The 23396-nt window shown below is 42.8% G+C and overlaps 1 protein-coding gene across 1 annotated transcript in view; it reads left to right on the top strand.

The window, feature by feature from the left end:
- whd (carnitine O-palmitoyltransferase whd) overlaps positions 1 to 23396 on the top strand; it is a 454516-nt gene that overhangs the window by 31599 nt on the left and 399521 nt on the right. The window contains exons 2-3 of the mRNA XM_080283386.1: positions 21816 to 21970; positions 22176 to 22285. Coding sequence (XP_080139512.1) covers positions 21816 to 21970; positions 22176 to 22285 — 265 coding nt within the window. The remainder of the gene's footprint in view (positions 1 to 21815; positions 21971 to 22175; positions 22286 to 23396) is intronic.

Below are 23396 nucleotides of genomic sequence, written 5' to 3'. Positions count from 1 at the left end.
GTACAGTACTGCATCATCAGCATACAACAAGTTTGAGATATTCCATCCATCACCATTCATTACCAACACTTTTCCCCTTTCCATTACTCGTGTTTTTACTTTTCTCATCACCCCATCCATATATATATTCAACAACCATGTGGACATTACACAACCTTCTCGCACCCCCACACCTATTGTGAACCATTCCTTAGATGCCATTAACCCTTATGCATGCTTCACTACCATCATAAAAACTTGACGGCACATAGCAGCTTACCATCTACACCATACATGCACAGAACCTTCCACTATCCTTCTCAGTCTACTTTGTCTTATGCTTTTTCCAGATCCATGAATGGCATAAACAACTTATAGTCCTTCTCACAAGCCTTCTTTGTCTCACTGCAAATATTTGATCCACACATCCTCTGCCACTCCTAAAGCCACCCAGTTCATCACTCACTAAGACTTTTGATATCTTTCTTACTTTCTCAGGAATAATTCTTCCATATACCTTCCCTACCACACTCAATAAACTTATGCTACGATAATTCTTGCACTCACTTCGCCCACCTATATTTTTGTACTGTGGTACAGTTACAGCCTTTTTCCACTCTGCTGGTACAGTTTCACTTATCCATGCCTTCTTACATATTTCCAGCAAGCACTTTGTTCCACTCTCTCCACTGCTTTTAATAATCTCTGCATACACCTCATCAACCCCAGCTGCTTTCCCATTTTTCATCTGTTTCACAGCGCCCTTCACCTGTGCGAGTGTCACGTTTCCTGGCACTGCATTCCTTCTCTGCACACCCCCAAAACCAGTTATGTTTACAGTGGCTCTGCTCTCTCTATTCCCATGCAGCATGCTTTCAAAATATTCTTTCCATCTGGTCCTTACTTCATCCCCATGGGTTAATAATCTACCACTTACCTCCTTCACACCTTCGCATTTCTTTCCACTTTCGCTTCTACATTTCCGCACCACTTTCCAGAATAACTTCCTGTTTTCAGAGTAGTTTTCATTCATTTTTCTTCCTAGATGATCATTTACCTCCTCCTTTTTCCTCCTCACTAGTCTCATTACGTGCTTTTTGCTGTCAGTATACTCAGTTCTTATTTCAGTTGAACCCCTGTCTTGTAACCAATCTAGCCATTTCTTCTTTTCCTCCACTGCTGTGTTAATTTCTTTATCCCACCATGCCGTACCTTTCTTCTTTGTTGTCACTCTTGCCACACTACACTGCTTTAGCATTTCTAACTAAGCAATCCCTATATATATATTCCACAGGCTGTCCAGATCCATTTCATTCCAATTCACTGATTCTAACTCCTCGCCTACTTTTGTCCTGTATTCATCTGCCATTTTTTTTATCCACAGCTTCTCGTATTTTCAGTCTTTCTCCCTGACTGCTCCTCTCTCTCTTGGTCCATCTCACACCTCTCAGCTTGATCTTGCATACCACAATCATATGATCTGACAGACCTCCACATCGTCCTCTCACAGCCATTGTATCATCAACCATTCCCACCATCGACCTCTCTACGAGCATGTAATCAATCAGGCTCCTTTCAACACCATATCCATTCCCTCTATACCATGTATATTTATGTGCATCATTGTGTTTGAAATACGAGTTACAAATGCACAACCTCCTTTCCTGACACATATCTTTCCGCTGCTTCCCCATATCATTTTCTCCTGGTACTCCATTACAACCCATTATGTTATCCTCCGGACCAGTGCCTACTCTTCCGTTCACATCACTCATTACAATCACTTTATAGCTCCTGGGCATTTCTCCCAGTACTTCATCTAGCTCATCCCAAAACTTGTCTTTCTGTCTCTCACTCCTGTCCTCACACGGTGCACACGCTACCATCACCACCACTTTCACCTTCTCAAACTTGAACTTGACATACATACATAAACCTCGAGCATTCCACTCTGCCACACTTCGTTCATCAACAAAAGAACTCCTTCCTTGCATCTTCCTCACCCATTCATGGCTGATCTTACACATTTCACACCCTCCCACTCCTCCACTTCACACCCTTTCATCTTTGTTTCACACAATGCCATCACGGCATATCTCACACTCTTGAACACATTTACCACTTCCACCCTCTTGACCACCTCATTCACACCTTTCAGATTCCACATGGCCATGTGAATCTTGCCTCTCCTGACATTGAGAGGACTCTCCCTATGTGCTAAGGGGTCTTTGTATGCAGCATGTGTTAGGAGCGTAATGCTGTATGGTAGTGAGACCTGGGCAGTGAAGGAGGAAGATATTCGCCAGCTCAGACGTACAGAAATGACAATGATTAGGTGGATGTGCAGTGCGTCCCTGCGTCCAAGGCCTGGAGGGGCTGGGTTTACGATGGAAGAGTTGAGAGGTAGGATGGGACTGGAGTGTATTGGTGTTGTGATGAGGAGAGGTAGATTGAGATGGTTTGGACATGTGGAGAGGATGGGGGATGATAATTGGGTGAGGAAGGTGAGAAGTGTTAATATTGGGGGTGGGATTATGAGGGGTAGACCGAGAAGGACATGGGACGAGGTCATTAAGTGTGACCTCAGGGTTAAGGGACTGAACAGGGAGGCTGCAATGGATCATGCAGCATGGAGAGCCACCATTAGGCGACCAAGGCTGACACATGCAAGCATGTTGGAGCCTTTAAAAATGAAAACTAAACCCACTGCAAATTGACTTAGGACCTGCACACAGAATTGCTGTGGGAGAGTTGTCTGTCTTTGCTTTATGTTTCCACCTCTACCAAATGAATTTTTTGGGCAAGAAGTAACTGGCAACTCTTCTGGTGTTGGCGGGGGATGGTGAAACACTCAGCACATCATTGCTTGCCCAGAAGTGAGAGTGGGAGTATATGTTCCTGTTGCTCCTAATTTGCACCTCCCTATTTTTTCGTATGCATTACTGTTTGCCCTGTTATTTTCCTAGAGTCGAGTTGTCATGCCTGGAAAGTACTGCTCAAGGGATGAGGGGGTCTGTATCATTGCATGGAGGCAGAATAATGTCCCTATCAACACAATTTATGAACGTACTGGACGCACAAAGTCGACCGTAATGAAGATTCTTGCTGCAGTGTGCGGCCCACCACCTGATGTACCAGAGCACAAGCATGATGGTGGAAAGAAGAGGACGACTTCCAGAGGTGCAGATACACTTCTGAAGGGGAAGTAGTCTAGAATCCTCAACTGACAGCAGCAGAATTGAAGAGAATGCATCCCCTGCTGTTACAAGACATCTCAGTTCAAAGTATCCAACACCGCTTGCAGAACCTGGGTTTGCCAAGCCGCACTGCAGCCAAGAAACCGTTTCTCACTGACCGCATGAAGAAGCAGTGCATTCAGTTTGCCAAGAAGTATGCACACTGGGCATCAGATGAATGGAGAAAAGTCATGTTTTCCGATTAAAGCACTTTTCGAGTGTTCCAGGTGCGTTCTGCCAAGGTTCATCGCCCTACCCCCTGTAGTGGATATGACCCACTTACACGGTGCCGACTGTTAAGCACCCATAATCAGTAAAGATATGGGGATGTTTCTCAGGTGAAATGGGAAGGGAAGGTCTCTTCTTTCTTCCTAAGAACTTGACGATGAATGGTGGCCAGTACATTCAAGTTCCGAAAGATCATTTGTTAAACATTTTTGCTGTTCATGGGTGCGACATTTTCATGCACGATTCAGCTCCATGTCACAAGTCAAGAAAGGTTACAAAATGGCTTCAGGATAATTGGATTGAGGTCTTCGACTGGCCTGGCAACAGTCCGGATCTAAATCCGATAGAAAACTGCTGGGCAAAGATGAAGAAAATCATGGCAGAGAAGACACCCAATCTGGACAACCTCTAGACTGAACCGACAGATGTTTGATGCAAACAAATGTCATTAGATTACTTTAGAGATCTAAGTGATTCCATGCCAAAATGCATCCAACTGGTCATGAAAAACAAGGGAAACATGATTTTATATTAATGAATGGCATTTCATGGACAAACATTGTGATGTACTATCTGTGTTTTTTAATACCTTGTGGGGGGAGGTCTTAAGTAAATTTGCGGTAGCTGTATATATACTGTACTGTATATATACAGTAGACCCTTCTTATCCATGGAATTTGCATCCGCGGATTTAAGTTTCCACGGATCAAACTTATTTTAATATTGTACTATACACTGTAACTTACTTTGAAATTGACATGCAACTCACTTCTGTCGTAGCTGCAGTTAGCATAGCTGCACTCATGGGCATTCCCGCCACTCCGCTAGTCTTATTGTAAACACCAATCAGTTCGTTACTTACATCGTCGTCGCCCTTCTGGTGTTTACAGCTCTACTGTACTTCATTGTGTAAGTGAGAAATGGCTCCCAAGAAACAAGTATAGGATAAAAGCAGTCCTTCTAAGTCAAAGAGAGAGCGTAAGGTGTTATCTAGCGTCCCGTCAGAAGGGTCAGACTAGACTCACAGCTTACCTACAGTGCCGCCACACGTCTCGTTGCCTCACCACACTGGCACTGTAGGAACTGCACTACAACCATTGTCATCATAAAGCAGTCATCATCATGTATACAGCAATCATCATCGTCATACAGCAATCGTCATCACTGTACGAAGGTTATGAAGAGAATACACAGTCTTTTGGTGAGTGTTAATATATATTTGTAATATTTTAAAGTAGGTTTTTATTTTTTCAGTGATGCGCTTAGCTTATGTGGAAATAATATGCCATTTTGTGGTGATGACTTGAGTATCCACGGAATATGCCTCCCGCAGAGGTCTCTGGAACCTAATCCCTGCGGATAACTAGGGTCTACTGTATATATATATATATATATATATATATATATATATATATATATATATATTGCCAGACACCATAATCCTGTAAGGGGTGGCCATTTGACTTTGAGTTATTGGTTTTATGGGGAGGGGCACTAACCCTCCACCAACCCACTCGTTGACACGTAGGGAGCACGTATGGGTTGGTTATATGGTTACCACCTAGCGTTGTAAATGGTTTCTTAGCTTACAGGAAACCCTTAGGCTTGTCACTCAATGTAAAGCCTCCTGTAAAGGAAAGAAGAGCAATAAGAAGTGGCAGGAAAGATGGGAGATATAGGAAGAGAGGAGGGCAGGCACAGAAAAAGAATGATAAAGGATAAGGAAGAAGTATATATATATATATATATATATATATATTTATATATATATATATTTATATATATATATATATATATATATATATATATATATATATATATATATATATATATATATATATATATATATATATATATATGTATATATATATATATATATATATATATATATATATATATATATATATATATATATATATATATATATATATATATATATATTTATATATATATATATATATATTTATATATATATATATATATATATATATATATATATATATATATATATATAAACAGTATCAGTCCCTTATTCATGAGGTCACACCCAGTGACCTTGTTCCATGTCTTTTTTGGTCTACCTCTTGCAACCCTACCCCTGGCAATAATAATTCTCACTTTCTGCACCCAATAGGAGCCCCCACAAACTCCTGAAAGTTGCCAGTGTTCGCCGGATCACTAAGTAGCGTGGGGTCACTTCCTGCTCAGAGTTGGTGTATCTATCTATCTATCTATTGCCAGACGCCTCAATCCCGTTTGGGGTGGCCACAAACAAATTGCCTCCAAGTCGCCCTGTCCCCCGCCATTTCACTCCCCTGCTCCCAACTCACACCCCCCTCTCTCATATACCTCTCCACCCCATCTCTCCATCTCATCCTCGGCCTCCCCCTCCCTGTTTCCCCCTCCACCTCACTCACATACACTCTCTTCGTCAGTCTTTCACCCTCCATCCTCTCCACATGGCCAAACCACCTCAGTGTGTTCCTCATAATGCTTCCTATCACATCCACATCAACACCACAATGCTCCTTTATATCCTCATTCGTCAGCCTGTCTCTCCATGTGACTCCACAGGCTCCTCTTAAATAACTCATTTCCACGGCTCTCACTCTTGACTTGTGTCCTTCCAACAACATCCAAGCTTCACTTCCGTACGTTAGAGTTGGTATCACAATACTGTCATGTAGTAACTTTTTCACTTCCATGCTCACTTCCCTGTTTTTTATCACTGCTTTCAAAGAACCAGCAACCTTTCTTCCCTGCTGTACCCTTTCAAGCACTTCACCCTCCAAACCTCCATCCTTACTCATCACAGTACCCAAGTACTTAAACGTACTCACATTTTCCAATTCCTCACCATCCAACCTCGCTGTACATTCACTGACTTCACCTCTCTCAGAGACCATCACTTTACTCTTCCTTACATTCACCTTTAGATTCCGTTTCTTACACACTCTCTCAAACTCATCCACCAAGCCTTGCAGCTCCCCTTCGTCTTCACTCAACAACACAGTATCATCTGCAAACAACAGTACAGAGAGTTTCCAAACACTATCCTCTCTCACCAGGGCCACTCCAACATCCACTACCCTACCTTGTACCTCTTTTATTACCCCATCCATGTACAGATTGAACAACCATGGAGACATGACACATCCCTGTTTCAACCCAACTTTCAAAGAGAAAAATTCACTTAGTTCACCATCCACACGCACCTTCCTTTAAAAAAATTCCTGTCGGAATTATTACTCGTGCATAAAGCATTATACCAGTATTATTTTCATCTTAGATATGTTACTCATGCTCTAAACGAGATTACTCTGAAAAGTTCTCCATAGAATTTACTAAAAGTCATTAAAGCTTATTGTGTGTTTTTGCATTCAGCACATTTTTATCAAGTGTTATGAATCTCAGTTGTTGGAAAAATTTATCATACAGTTTCCAAAGATCGTAATCTTTCATTTGACAAATCCTGACATGATTCAATCCATTATACACTTAGTAATAGTAAGAATTGTACTGCCGAAATCTTACGTGGCCGAGATCAGCGACCCGAATTTTTAAAGGCATGATATTCCTCTTGCTTTGAGAAAACGTCTCATTTCTGCTACAATCTATTTTTCGACATATATTTTAGCTGCGCAGTCAACCACGGGACTATATTTTCGGATTTATCGGCTGATTTCAAAAGGTGCGAGCATCAGGTGTGGTGTATACACATCATCAGCGCCACCATTGACCCCTGGTGGCAGGCGCACAAACTACGCTACGCTGCCCATGAGAAAGCGCCCCCATATGAGCGCAGTGAGTTCATACGATCTTCGATTGTTTAAGTACCATATTTCCTTCATTTGGTATGTAAGATACAATTTCGTTATACCCATTTACCATTTTTTCCTTACAAATGTACATTCATCACTTAAAAACACGACACTGATCAATACTCAGGCAACATAATGTTCGAATGTAGGCTGTCCCTAAACTGAGATGGACGCAACCCTCCGTTTCTCTTATATTTTGATAAAGAAGCCATTCTTTCTCCAGTATTGTATGTAGATAAATCAATAAATATCCTATTTTCAGTAAAGTAACATAAAAATTGTATAACAGAGAGTAATTCAAGTTGACCCCACTTTTGCACTTTACATTAAGTTATCTGGCGAGAGGTGGCATCTTTCTCCAGTTTGTGGGGACTCCCATTGCCTGAACCTGGGACTGTGCAGTGAGTGGGGCCTGTGGTATGTTTATCTCCCTTTATTAATTCTGACAATGACAAAACACAAAAATAAGTTTCAAAGCAAGCCTGAGGACTGTAAATCACCCAGGGGGATGAGGGTGGGTTCATGGCATGTGGGAAGTTTGAGGGGAAGAGCGGGGGAAATCATAGAGGCATTCAGTAGGAGGTGGGTGGATGTGGTGTTTTTGGAGGAAGTCCGGTACAGGGGTGGATCAGCCAGAAAGATTGTTGGAAAGGACTGTTACTTTAAGTTGTTTTGGCAGGGGGGGACAGACGGATATGGGGGTGTCGGTGTGATGGTTGCTGATAAATGGGTGGAACATGTTATGAATGTGATGAGAGTAAGTGATAGGATATTAGTAGTGAAAATTCTGTTCGGTAGAAAGATAACTGCAATTATATCGGCATATGCTCCACAGGCAGGATTGGATGAAGTAGAGAAAGGTAGATTTTGGGATGATTTAATATGTGTAGTAGGTGGTATGCTGGATTTTCAGATAGTGGTTTTGGGAGTGGACTTAAATGGTAATGTAGGTGAAGCAGCACAAGGTTATGAAGGAGTACATGGGGGATGTGCTTATGGTATAAGGAATGCAGAAGGGGAAAGGATGCTTGAGTTTAAGGAGGCAATGGACATGATTGTGTGCAACACATATTTTAGGAAAAGAGACAGTAGGTTAAGTACATATGAGTCTGGGGGAAATAGCAGTCACATAGATTATTTTCTGGTTAGGAGGGCCGATAGGAGGTTAGTGAGGGATGTTAAAGTTATAGGAAGTGAGGAGTGTGTGCAGCAGCACAAACTATCGATTTGTGATATGGTGCTTAAAGAACGAGTGATGAAAAAGAGGACTTATGTACCTAGGAGGAAAATATGGAAGCTGGAAAACCAAGTAGTAAGGGATGCCTTCTATTGCAAGATGAGGAGAGTGGTGGCTGAACAGGGAGCCGTAGACAGAGACATTAATGAACAGTATAGAGCCCTCAAGAACAGTCTCTTGAGAGTTACTGATGTAATATGCGATTGGACAAGAGGACCACCAAGACATAAAGTAACTTGGTGGTGGGATGAGGGTGTAGAGGCTGCAGTTAAGGAGAAAAGAAGGCTTTTCTGGGAATGGAGGAAGGGTGGTAGCAAGGAGGAATACTTAGCTGCCAAGCCTAGGGCTAAAAGAGAGGTATACAGGGCAAAGTCTGAGTCACAGACTCTTTTACTTGATAACCTAAATCATGGGGAAAGGAAAAATATGATATTTAAGGTGGCAAGTCAAGTGAAGAGGGATAATCGGGATATTATAGGTGAGCAGTGTGTGAAGAATGATGAAGGAAGGGTAGTGGTGAACAGTGAGGATATTAAGATGCATGGAGAGAGCATTATAGCCAGTTGTTGAATGAGGAGATTGACTGGGACAGGGAAGGTTTGGAGCCAGCAGATCCAGTGTTTGGCCCTTGGCCTTTGATTTATGCTGCTACTGTGAGTGAGGCAATAGTCAGGATGACGGTGGGGAAGGCAGCAGGTGTGTCTGGGTTGACTGCCGAAATGTTGAAGGCCTCTGGAGGTGTAGGGGTGAGGTTAGTCACTGACCAGATAAATTCCGTATGATTATTTATGAGTGTGTTGTCCCAGATGATTGGCTGAAGAGTTTAATTGTAAATGTGTATAAAGGGAAGGTTGATGCCCTGGAAAGAGGAAATTGTAGAGGTATAAAGCTTTTAGATCAGATAATGAAGGTAATGGAGAGAGTTTTAGAAGGTATGATTAGGGAAAGAGTGAATATTGATGAGATGCAGTTGGGTTTATGCCAGGAAGGGGGACCACTGTTCGACAGCTTCGGGAAAAATATATTGGTAAGAAAAAGGGTCTGTATTTTGTTTTTGTTGATTAGGAAAAGGCTTTTGACAGAGTCCCTAGAGAGGTGGTGAAGTGGGCAATGAGAAAGCTTGGCGTGGAGAAGTGGCTGGTTAGAGTGGTTATTACTATGTATGTGGGTGCTTGCACCCAGGTAAGAGTGAATGGAGATTTGAGTGATGAGTTTTCCGTGAATGTTTGTGGGCATCAGGGGTCAGTTTTGAGTCCTATGTTGTTTATCATGGTACTTGAAGCCCTCTCACGTGACTTCAGAAACGGACTCCCATGGGAGATGTTGTGTGCTGATGATTTGGTGTTGATTGCAGAGAGTGAAAAGGAAGCGAAGGAAAGGTTTAGGAAGTGGAGAGATGGTATGGGGCACAAGGGCTTAAGGGTTAATGCAGTTAAAACAAAAGTGATGATATGTAGGGTTGGTGGCGGTACTGTCAAAGACGAGGGAGAGTGGCCATATGCAGTTTGCCACAAGGGCATGGGAAGTTATTCCATCTTGTGCAGTGTTTGTGATAAATTGGTGCACAAGAGATGTAGTGGTATCAGAGGTAGACTGCGAGATAATGCTGATTTTATGTGTACAGCGTGTCGGGGAGAGCAGGTGGAGATTGTCAGACGTGAAAGGATTGAACTTGCTGGTGAATCTCTTGAGTGTGTGGAAGAGTTTTGTTATTTGGGAGACATGTTGTGTGCTGGAGGTAGGGCTGGAGCTAGCTCTGTGGCTAGGGTGAGAAGTGGTTGGAAGAAGTTCAGGGAGAGTCCTCTCAATGTCAGTTCTCCCAACATTGAGAAGACTCTCCCTACGTGCTAAGGGGTCTTTGTATGCAACATGTGTTAGGAGTGTAATGCTGTATGGTAGTGAGACCTGGGCAGTAAAGGAGGAGGATATTCGCAGGCTCAGACGTACAGAAATGACAGTGATTAGGTGGATGTGTAGTACATCCCTACGTGCAATGTCTTGGGGAGCTGGGTTTATGATGGAAGAGTTGAGAGGTAGGATGGGGCTGGAATGTATTAGTGTTGTGATGAGGAGAGGTAGATTGAGTTGGTTTGGACATGTGGAGTGGATGGGGGATGATAATTGTGTGAGGAAGGTGAGAAGTGTTAATATTGAGGGTGGGGTTATGAGGGGTAGACCGAGAAAGACATGGGACAGGGTCATTAAGTGTGACCTCAGGGTTAAGGAACTGAACAGGGAGGCTGCAATGGATCGTGCAGCATGGAGAGCCCCCATTAGGTGACCAAGGCCGACGCTTGGAAGCATGTTGGAGCCTTTAAAAATGAAACGAAAACGAAACGAATTATCATGCCCCATCCTCTCCACATGCCCAAACCAATTCAGTCCTCCCCTTCTCATCAAAGGATCAGTACACTCCAGTCCCATCCTGCCCCTCAACTGTTCCATTGTAAAGCTAGCCCCCCCAAGCCTCACACACAAGGACGCAGTGCACATCCACCTAATCATTGTCATTTTTGTACATTTGAGCCTGCGAATATCCTCTTCCTTTACTGCCCAAGCCTTGCTACCATACAGCATTACACTTCTAACATATGCTGCATACAAAGATCCCTTAGCACAGTGGGAGAGCCCACTCAGTGTCAGGAGAGGCAACAGCTCCATGAATTTCCTCCTGCCACTCCTCACTTTAGTCACAGAACTAGCTCCAGCCCGTCCTCCAGCACATAACAGTTGTTCCAAATAACAAAACTTCCACACACTCAAGAAACTCACCAGCAAGTTTAATCCTTTCATGCCTGACAATCTCCACCTGCTGTCCCTGGCACACAGCACTCATGAAATCACCCTTATCTTGCAGTGTACTTCTATTACTACTATATCTCTCATGCACTGACTTATCACAGACACTGCACAAGATGGAATTACTTCCCATACCCTTGTGGCTATTTGCACATGACCATTCCCCCCTTTTCTTTGACAATACTGCCACCAGCCCTAGATACCATCATTTTTGTTTTATCTGCATATACTCTTAAGCTCTTGTGCTGCATACCATCTTTCCTCTACCTCCCTTTCATTCTCTGCAGTCAACACCAAATCATTAGCCTATGACATCTCCCACAGGCGTCCATAGGTGTAGTTACGTGAGATGGCTTCAAGTATATGATGATAAATAACAAAGAGGTTCAAAACTAACCCCCCACCCCCCACCCTTTTTTTTTTTTTTTTTTTTTTTTTTTCCCGATGAATAGAGGAAGGAAAAACAAAGGGAAAAAAAAAAAGTAAGTCTGTGTGCCTAAAGGCATCCTCCATTCTTAAAATATTTATAACAACTGGATTTGAATCGAAGTGGATTAAATGTTTGTGGGAAACAACTCCCTGGAAGTGAATTCCAGAGAGTAGTAGTTCTGGGGGTAAATGAATTTTGATAAGCAGAGGTTCTGCATTGCGGGGGAGAGAGTGTGAATTCATGGGCGCTTCCAGCTGCCTGAGTATTTCGGGAGAAAATGTGAAAGGGAGGAACAATTGAAGCCAGTTCGCCTGAACACTTACGGTAAAAATATCTATAAAATAATGCTAAAGAAGCAACATCTCTACATACTGATAATGGAGGAAGGTCTTGCATGATGGCAGGATTATTGATTAATCTAATGGCTTTATTTTGAATTTTATCCAACTGCCTCAATGCAACCGCTCCACAGCCATTCCACAGTGGTGAACAGTATTCAATCTGAGAACACACATGACTTTTGTATATTGTGGCCGTCTGCTCATCAGTGAAGAACTCACGAACTCTGTATGTAAGTCCCAATTTTTTGGAAGCATTTTTAACAAGGGATTTAACGTAAGTTGTCCAGATTAGGTTGGGGTTTAGAGTAACACCTAGGATATCAATTGTAGTGGATATGGGAATATTGACATCATTTAAAATTATGTGAGAGTCTGAGGGATTCTTTCTGTTGGAGAAATTAATGTATTTATGTTTTCTGAGCATTAAATGAGACCAGATTTGTTTGTCCCCATTGATTAATTTTAGAAAGGCCCTGGTTCAGAGAAATTGCTGTGTTTATTTGGGAATTTATAATATCAAATTGTGTAAAGGAGGTACTAAATGTGAAAGAACTATGAAGGGTCGAGTCATCAGCATAAGAGTGTATTGGGTTGTGAGTGACAGATAGGAGGTCATTAATATGAATGAGAAAGAGGGTTGGTGCCAAAACTGATCCCTGAGGTACACTAGCATTTATGGAATGAAACTGAGAATAAATACAGTACCATCTTCCATGACCCGTATTTTTCTATCATGAAGGTAAGAAGAAATTAGAGGAACCAGTGATGCAAGGCCATAGTGTGACATCTTAGACAATAAGGCCCGGTGCCATACCCTGTCAAATGCTTTTGATATATCTAGTGCTATTGTGTGTGTTTCACTATGCTGGTCTATTGTTTTGTTAATCTGATGGGTAAGAAGGCAAAGAATGTCTACAGTTGAACGTTCTTGTCCATGATGCACACCAACATTTGCAGAAAACTCCTCACTCAAAATTCCATTCACCCTTTCCTGGGTGTGAGCACCCACATACATGGCCCTAGCCACCCCTCCATCCCAAGCTTTCTCATTGCCCACTTCACCACCTCTTTTGGGACTTTGTCAAAGGCCTTCTCCCAGTCAACAAAAACAAAATACAGTTCCCTTTTCTTTCCTGTATATTTTCCCTGAGGCTGTTGAACAATGAATATGGCATCAGTGATCCATTTGCCTGGCTTAAACCCAAACTGCACCTCATGAGTATTTCTCTAATCACACTTTCTACAACTCTTCATTACCTTCAATATCTGGTCTGAAAGTTGTATGCTTAAAAAATTTACTCTTTCCATGGCATCAAGCCATCCCCTTGTACACATTTACAATTACACTCTTCAGCCAATCGTGTGGGTCAACACACTCATGTATAATTGTACTGTATTTATTAGGTCAGTGACTAACCTCACTCCTATATCTCTTGAGGCTTTCATCATTCCAGCAGTTATCCCAAACACACCTGCTGCCTTCCCCACTTGCATCCTTCCTGTTGCCTCGCTCACAGTAGTAGCGACAAAGGCCAAGGGCCAAACACTGGATCTGCAGTCTCCAAACCTTCCCTGTCCCAGTCAGACTCCGCATTCAGCAACTGACTGTAGTGCTCTCTCCATGCTCCTTTAATATCCCTACTCTTCACCAATACCCTTCCTTCATCATTCTTCACACATTGCTCAACTATGATACCCCTGTTCTCTCTGTTCATCTGATTTGCCACCCTAAATATGATATTTTTGCTTTACATACAATTTAGGTTATCAAGTAAAAGTCTTTGTGACTCAGACTTCACCCTATCAACCTCTTTTCTAGCTCAGTGCATGCCAACCAAGCATTCCTCTCTGTTACCACCCTTCATCCAGTCTCGGAAAAGCCATCTTCTCTCCTTAACTGCAGCTGAAACACCTTCATCCCACCACCCAGTTATTTTATGTCTTGGCGGGTCTCTTGTCCATCCATATACTGAATCACTAACACTTAAGAGGTTGGTCTCGAGGACACAGTTCTGTTCATGAACGTTTCTGTCAATATCTCCCTGTTCGGCCTCCACTCTCCTCATCTCACTGTAGAAGGCGTCCCTCACTGCTCGGTTTTTCAGCTTCCATATTTTCCTCCTAGGCTCATAGGCCCTCCTTTTCATCACCCACTCCTTAAGCACCATGTCATATATCTATAACTTGTGCTGCTGCACACACACTTCTCACTCTGTATAACTTTAACATTCCTCAGTAACATCCTATCAGCCCTCCTGACCAGGAAATAGTCTATCTGGTTGCTATTTCCTCCTGCTTCGTTTGTAATCAACCTGCTCTCTCTTTTCCTAAAATGTGTGTTGCACACAATCGTGTTCATTGCCTCCCCAAACCTAAGTATCCTTTCCCCTTCCTCATTTCTCGTACCATGTGCACATCCCCCTGTATTCCTTAATATCCTTGAGCTGCTTCACCTACATGACCATTTAAATCCCCCTGCTTTACTACAATCTCACTGTCCTCCATACCACTTACTACACATAGTAAGTCATCCCCAAATCTATCCTCTACCTCACCCAAGCCTGCATTTGGAGCAGATGCCTATATAATTGCAAACATCACCCCACTGAACAAAATTTTCACTACTATTATCGTATCAATGACTGTTGTAACATTCATGACATATTCCACCCATTTCTCTCTAACCAACACATCCACACCACCATACCCATCTATCCTACCCTGCCAAAACAACTTACAGCAACAATCTTTCCCAGCAGTCTTTCTGGCTGATCCACTCCTATACCAGACTTCTTGTACACCTCCTACTCATTACCTCAACCACCTCCCCAACTCTACCCCTCAAACTTCCTACATTCCATGAAGCCACTTTGATCCCCCTGGGCAATTTTATGTCCTCAGGCTTGCTTTGAATTACACTCTTTAACTTAGTCATAATCAGTAAAATAAGAGAGGGAAAGACATGCCATAGGCCCCACCCACTGCACAGTCCCAGGCCCAGGCACCCACTCACTGCACAGTCCCAGGCCCAGGCAATGCATCTAGGACCCCTAGCCCACCATCCTTGACAGTGGCTGTGGTAGTGTCCTTGGTGCACCCTGCCAGGAGAGCTTTAGGGACACCCTCCAGGCACACCTTGGCACTGTAACTGCCCTTCCATTATACACCCATTTATAGGGCAGCCTCCTCTGGTGCCACTTCCAGGTTCAGCCCTCTCTGTTTTTTTTTTTTTTTTTTTTTTTTTTTTTTTTTTTTTAATGCGAGGAAGAAGGAACCAAAGGCCATGAGCCCGCAATAACAGTTCCCTCCAAGAGAAAAACAAAATACAATATAGAGCCAAATTCAAGATCCGATCATTTTGAGATGCCTGGACACACTGCGTTTGAAAAACTGGAGATCATAGGCAGTGGAAAATACAGACAGAGGGAGACAGTTCCAGAGCTGACCTTTTGCATAAATGAAAGACTGGGAGTAACGGTTAACTCTTGCATTAGAGAGTTGGACAGAAAAGGGATGAGATTTTGCTGCCAGACGGGTGCTACGCGCCCGTCGTAGAGGTGGAGGAATGCAAGCAGACAGTTCAGAGGAGCAGTGACCATTAAAGTAGCGATAGAAAAGAGATAAAGATGCAACAGTGCGGCGAAGAGACAGGGGTTGAAGGGAGTCAGTAAGAGGAGGAGAGTTAATGAGACGAAAAGCCTTTGACTCCACCCTATTGAGAAGAGCTGTATGTGGAGAGCCTCCCCACACATGAGAGTTGTACTCCACACAGGGGCGGATAAAACCCCTGTATAGAGTCAACAATTGTGTAGGGGTAAAAAAAGAGCGGAGTCGGTTTAGCACACCCAATCTCTTGGAAGCAGATTTTACAAGAGATGTAATATGATCTTTCCAAGATAAGTCCCGAGTAAATGAAACCCCAAGCATGTTCAAGGATGATGCAGGATTAAGCTGAATATTATTAAACATTAGTGGGTATACCTGTGGAAGATTTTGTCGGGTTGATAGGTGTAAGAACTGAGTCTTAGATGCATTAAAGACAACCATATTATTTTTACCCCAGTCAGAGATATGAGCCAAGTCAGACTTTAGGTGTGCCATAGCCTCATCCCTTGTTTGTTGAAGCAACTGTTGAGATGGGCGTTGCGGGAACTGAATGGAAAGGTGAAGGGTGGAGTCATCAGCGTATGAGTGGATAGGGTTAGATGTACAGCTTAGAAGATCATTGATGAATAAAAGGAAGAGAGTTGGTGATAGGACAGAGCCCTGAGGAACACCACTGTTGACAGATCTAGGAGAAGAACGATGGCCATCTACAACAGCGGCTATAGAACGACCAGAAAGGAAGCCAGCGATGAAGGCACAGATAGAAGGATAGAAACCGTAGGAGGGCAGTTTGGAAATTAAAGATTTATGCCAGACTCGATCGAAAGCCTTTGAGATGTCAAGTGCAATGGCAAAGCTTTCGCCAAAGTCCCGAAAGGAGGATGACCAGGAGTCTGAAAGGTAGGTGAGAAGATCGCCTGTGGAGCGTCCCTGACGGAACCCATACTGACGATCGGAAAGAAGGTTGTGATAGGAAAGATGCCTTAAAATTTTTCTATTAAGAATTGACTCGAAAACTTTTGAAATACAGGACGTTAAAGCAATTGGACGATAGTTGGAGGGTTGGGAGTGGTCACCCTTCTTTGGGACTGGCTGAATGAGAGCAAACTTCCAGCAAGAAGGAAAGGTACAAGTTGACAGACAAAGGCGAAAGAGTTTGCTTAGGCAGAGTGTAAGCACAGAAGCACAGTTCTTGAGAACAACAGGAGGGACCCCATCAGGCCCATATGCCTTGTTAGTACTGAGGCCAGTGATGGCAGAAAATACATCAACTGAAGACATTTTAATGTCAGCCATGAGGAAGTCAGAGGGGGGAAGTGATGGAGGAACAGCACCAGAATCGTCTAAGGTGGAATTGGAGGAGAAAGTCTGTGCGAAGAGATCTGCTTTATCAGTAGAAGAAATACAGTGGGGCACCAATTTTCGCGCCTAATTGGGTCCAAAAATAATGCGCGAAAGTGGAATTAGCGAAAGTTGGGGCATTGTCTTTATGGCAAAAAGGCTAATTGGTTCCCGGTTATCCTAAAGTAACATCAGATTTTCATTTTCACTTGCAATACAGTACATCAAATCACTATTGTACATTGCATTGTGAGATACAAACAATAAAAACTGTACAGTACACATTACTGTATATGAGGAGAAACACCACAGAGACCAGGTTGAGGTGTTTAATGGATGTTGGGGGTAAGTATCCTTTCCTCCCGACTTTGAATGTCCCGGCCACTTTTTATCACCACCACTGCCTCCCGGCCTTCCCCCCACACCACCAGGCCCTTTCTCCACACTACCAGGTATAGTAGAGGCCATTGAACCGTGAGAATCCAACACAATGGAGCTAGCACGCTCGTACACAATGGCGGGAATGGGTGGACAGAGTGTTGACATGACGTCATTCAAGATGGCGGTGGGTTGCGGGCGGGCGGTGCAGGAAATTCAAAGTTCAAAATATTGTCCCAAACCCATAATTTGTGCGCGAAAATCGATTTTTTTCAAGCAAAAGTGGAAGTTAGGGAATATTTGGTGCATGCCGCGAAAGTGGATTCCGCGAATCTTGCTGTAGCGAAAGTTGGTGCACTACTGTAGCTACAGAACCATCAGAGTAGAAAAGAGGAGGGAAGGATGATGAGGTAAAGTTGTTAGAAAGATTTTTGGCAAGGTGCCAGAAGGAGCGGGAAGAATTCGAGTTGGAGAGTTGAGAGCATTTAGTATGGATGAAATTATTTTTAATAGAGCGAAGAACAGACTTAGCACGATTCCGGGCAGAAACGTAAAGATGATGTGATTCAGGGGTGGGTTGGCTCCGGTACCTTTTGTAGGCCCTCTCCTTGTTGCGGACAGCATTAGAACAAGCGTGATTAAACCAAGGCTTTCTTGCGTTAGTCAAAGGAAATGAGAAAGGAATGTATGCTTCCATGCCTGAGAGAATAACCTCCGTAATGCGCAAGGCACACTCAGATGGCTCCCGGCCATGGAAGCAATAATCATTCCAGGGAAAATCAAAGAAGTACTGCCTGAGGGCCTCCCAGTCCGCGGCTCCAAAATGCCACAGATGACGTTTCCCTGGAGGGTCCACAGGCCGTACTGGAGTGATAGGACAGGTCAAGGTAATAAGGTTGTGATCAGAGAAGCCCAACGGAGAGAAAAGATTAACAGAGTAAGCAGAAGGAATAGTTGTGAGGAAGAGGTCAAGTATGTTGGAGCTCTCTCCAAGGCGGTCAGGGATACGGGTAGGGTGCTGGACAAGCTGCTCTAGGTCATTAAGGATAGAAAAGAGGTAGGCTTGTTCACCAGGTGGATCCGTGAAAGGAGAGGAGAGCCAAAGGTGGTGGTGAACATTGAAATCTCCAAGAATGGAGATTTCAGAGAAAGGAGAAATGGATAGAATGTGTTCTATCGTAGAAGTAAGATAGTCGAAGAATTTTTGATAGTCAGTAGAATTAGGGGATAAGTAAACAGCACAGATATATTTAGTCAGAGAATGACAGGAAAGCCGAAGCCAGAGTGTGGAGAATTCAGAAGAATCAAGTTCAGGAACACGAGAGCAAGATAAGTCATTGCGTATATATACACAACAGCCACCTTTGGCTTTGAAATGAGTATAGAGAAAGTAGGAGGATACAGAAAAGGGTTTGCTGTCAGTTGCCTCAGACAGCTGAGTCTCCGTTAGAAAAAGAAGGTGATGTTTAGAGGAGGAGAGGTGGTGCTCAACAGAGCGAAAGTTAGAGGAAAGGCCGCTAATGTTGCAGAAATGAAGAAGAAGAGAGTCAGACAGTGGTTCCAGGCACCTTGAGTCGTCACCGGGAGAGGGGCAGATGGTGGGGGCATTTATGGTCCCCCCCCCCCCTGGGGACTCCGAGGCTTGATAAATCGACGCCATTTTTGGTGAATTTTGAATAGGAAGTGTAGTGTGTATTGTGCATGTAGTTGGAAGTGGCAGCCTGGGAACCATAATGCCCTGTACTCTTTAGCACAGGTTCAAGTCCCATCTCACCCTGGCCCCATGATCTATGTTGGCAGAGCCCTTATCATGCCTCCCCTCAAAATGTGCACCACTAGGTAGTGGGGGCAGACTTTTCTGGTCGCATGCCCTTGCTGGCGTCAACCCCTATGATGTAGTGGGGTGCGTTGTGTGATATGTAAAGTGCATGTGGTGTAGTGTATGAGGTAGTTTGAGGAAGTGCGAGAGCATGCTGGTCCACTCTCCATGTTAGTGTCACATCGTAAAGGTCAGCAAAGGGAAATGATTATGTAGCTAGTGAAACTGGAGCTCCACCTCTCCGTATCATCAGCATTGCGATTCCCCCTGGGAGTACCACCCTGATTGGCTGGTGCTACAGCCTCCCTCTTCCAATCATGCTTTGAATTAAATGCAACCAGTTTGGCAGGGATAAGTCAGCAGAATAGTCATCCTCATCCTTCAGCAACCGACCAACCAATATGTAGATTTTATTTATCCCCTCCAGATTGCTATCCAGATGTTTTACAGATGCATAGCAATGGCTCCTCCTCCTCCTCCTCCTCCTCCTCCTCCTCCTCCTCCTCCTCCTCCTTTTTCTTCTTGGGTAAGTTATGAGTCCAGGAAGAGAATTAAAAACTTGGTGTGCCACTTGAATCCAAGGGACAGCCCTTTTATTCTTGCTTCTCCAGGCAGCTTTATTCAGCTTATGAATGGCTTTGTACTTAATGGTTTATTAAGGCTGTATCAGACTTCTTCATATTTAAAAATCTCCAAGCTGAGTAGCCTGCCAGCAGCCAAAATGAACTGAAGTGGATGGCATCCAGATTCAGTGGCTTTAAAATGGCAGTAGAAGTCAGGAGGCCACAAACGCATTGAAAATTTCTAGTATGTGTATATTCACTGTGGTACGTGACATCTGCACCACCCTCTGCGTATGTTTATAATCATCACTGTGAATAGTTTAACTGGAAAGCTTACTCATCCTGAGTACATGGCAGAAAGGGACCACCCAGCTACCATCATCCACAAGCCTCCTGGTAAAATGACCATAATGGCTGGATGTTCAAACCCCTAGTAAGAGCACAATAACAGAATAGCCAGAGCATAGGAAGGGGTGGCAGTGCAAGGCAACCATTACTAAGAGTGGCATATGCGGTCATCTCCTAGTAGAGGAACAAGCATAGGGACCATGTAATGTGGTTCCCAGTTTGAACAAGTGGATGAAATATCAGTAAGTTTGGAGGTAGGACATCATTCCCCATTAGTCATGAGAACATTTAGATAAGAAGGAATGCCAGGCATGGTGCGATTACAGGGGTATTGTAGTTGATTACGATTACGATTACTTTGCAAACTTCAGATTATGATTACAGTAAAAGTAAGAGTAATCGATTACAATTACGTTTTCGTTTATAAAAGGCTCCAACATGCTTGCATGCATCAGCCTTGGTCACCTAATGGCGGCTCTTCATGCTGCACGATCTATTGCAGCCTCCCAGTTCAGTCCCTTAACCCTGAGTCACATTTAATGACCTCGTCCCATGTCTTTCTTGGTCTGCCCCTCATAACCCCACCCCCAGTATTTACACTTCTCACCTTCCTCTCAATCTACCTCTCCTCATCACAACACCAATACACTCCAGTCCCATCATACCTCTCAACTCCTCGATCGTAAACCCAGCCCCTCAGACCTTGCACGCAGGGGTGCACGACGTAAGAAGTAATTATGATTTTAGTCATGATTACATGTACTGTTATGCACTGTGTAATTATGAGCACGTTTCTTGTATGCTTGACATTGATTAAGTAAATAGCTGAAGTTAGTTTTTAAGAGCAAAAACATCGTCCAGTAATATAAAACTGATATTTTCTAGGGATATATATCTTATATGCAAATCATTTTAATAAGAATTGCCTGCATAAGGAAGAACATAGGGTTAAGCTCTGCAGAACCTATGGCGACTGTTACTCTGGATGAAAATATACTGTACAATGCTCTGTCCAGTAAGTTGTTCCTTTATTTTTTTGGCAATTTGTGATACAAATGTGTTTTAATAATTCAAGCACTGAGACTTTTCTTCACTTTGTCCTTGACCCTTTCATTCTATTATCTATTCTACCAACTGAGAACTTCCCAGGTGATATTATTCTAGCTTAGGTAGGATATTATATGGAGGCTTTTAAGTGATAACCTGCAGTTCACTTTTGTTTTCATATTACTTATGGACTTTTATGGTGTATATTTGACTGTTTGACACTGAACTACAGTATTTTATTCTTGATGAGTATTAGTGGAAGAATAACTTATCTGGGGCCTTGTAATCGTAAACGTAACCACGATTATGATTACAACATGAGAGTAATCGATTATGATTGCGATTACTTTGAAAAAAATGCCTAAGTAATCGATTACAATTACACAAAAGTCTGTAATCGATTACAATTGATTACGGTTACAGATTACAATTCCCCCATGTCTGAGAAAGGCACCCTCCTCACAGTCATTTTAGACTGGGATAATTTCTCTTTTCACCATCTATAATGTGTGGGTGGTTATGGAAGTGGTTTGCTGCCTCTGTTAAAGGTGCTTTCAAAGAGAGACTATAGAGTGAAAGGTCTGTTTTCCAGATATTTTATTTATTTACTTATTTATATTATACGTTGCATGATGTTTACAGAATAATGTCCGGTGTGGTGTGTTTCCTGCATCTCTTTCGTCATTGGCGTTAACTGTGGGTGGATACAATGCCATGTATCTCTCTCGTGACACCTATGGCCATGACATTGACCTCTCATTTGGGATGATTGATCTTCTTAAGAAACACATAACCCTGTAAGTAACATCATTTATACAGTGTATCATTTTGTTTCTCCTGTACTGTAAAGCTCCTTTTAGTTTCTTCTTCTTATTATTTATTTATTTATTTATTTTTTGTTTAATATCAAGTACTGTAATGTCTTAATGCTTTTATTTGTTCAAGAATCTTTTTCTGTTTGTTTCCAGTGTGTATTGGATTACAGTTTTTGTCATTCCTCAGGGAAGAGCCAGCCAAAGGTGTGGTATGCTGCACAGTATCTGCATTTGCCGTTTGGTTTGGTGCATTTATATTCATGAAATACACTCTGAAGAGTCTCTTCATGTATAAGGGTAAGTTTAAGACTACACACTGAAGTACTGGGTTTATCTTGTGCTACTTATATGCTGTTTCCTCTTGTGTGTTGTACCAAGTATGTTTTTACACTGCTTTGCTCTTAACACTGTATTATACTCTGCAGGTTCTTCACTAGAACATTTATATTGTCAGTGAATGTTGGGGAATTAAGTTGATGACTACTCTTAATCAAAATGTAATACAGCAGCTTACTGCAGGAATATGTGAAAAGAATGTGCACATCACTTCTCAATTCTGTGGTTGTCACAATGATATGGTACACTAACAGCTAAGAAACTGCATACAGGCAGACCCCGAGATACGATACCCCAATATGCAATACCCCACTTTAGCAATAGGGGTAGGAATACCACCCTACCCTGCCTAACAATGGCCAAACCCCCTGTATAACAATGGGATTTATTTTTTTACTGATTTTGATATTTTAGACTTAAATATTGTGTTTTGGTTGATTTATAAACTGTTTTTAGACTTATATTACAGTGGGGCCATGCATCTGACGATTTTTTTATCAGGTGGTTTCACATCTGGCGACAGGTTAGAAACTTTACAAAGCCCCACATCTGGCGGGCACTCGCCAGGCAAAATTCCGTGCGCATCCAGCTTGGCACTTGGCGGCCATCTTCTGATGACGCCATTGTGTACGCCACCACCTCATAGACCATAGCTACCACCTTGCCTGACTAGTTTTTGTGCCCAGTTCTTGTGCATGGCGGTGTTCAGCTAGAATTTGTTACAATAGTACGATGGCGACCTTGGGAGAGATGATGAGGCAGCGACCCAGGCTGCCACCCAAGAGTTATTCATCAACCAATGACCCACACATTTAGCCCAGTAGAGCATTCATGAACTTGATATTGGTGAGTTTTTATTTCCTTTACATATTTATATTGATGTGTAGTATAGTTGTATTTAGTTTCCTTGGGATAAAAGTACAAAAATATGTAAAATAGGGTAACTTTTGGGTGACAAAGGACTCCTGTTAATTTTTACCCATTTAAAGTTTGCCCCAGATCTGACTGTTTCACATCTGGCATAATTTCTTAAATCTAGTATTCACCAGATGTGAGGCCCACTGTAATGTAT

This window comes from Coenobita brevimanus, chromosome 97 (assembly GCF_032717465.1).
Source record: "Coenobita brevimanus isolate Jiangsu-jjx chromosome 97, ASM3271746v2, whole genome shotgun sequence".
Taxonomy (NCBI): Eukaryota; Metazoa; Arthropoda; class Malacostraca; order Decapoda; family Coenobitidae; genus Coenobita; species Coenobita brevimanus.
The sequence above is the reverse complement of the archived record's forward strand: the minus strand, read 5'-3'. Positions and strand labels throughout refer to the sequence as shown.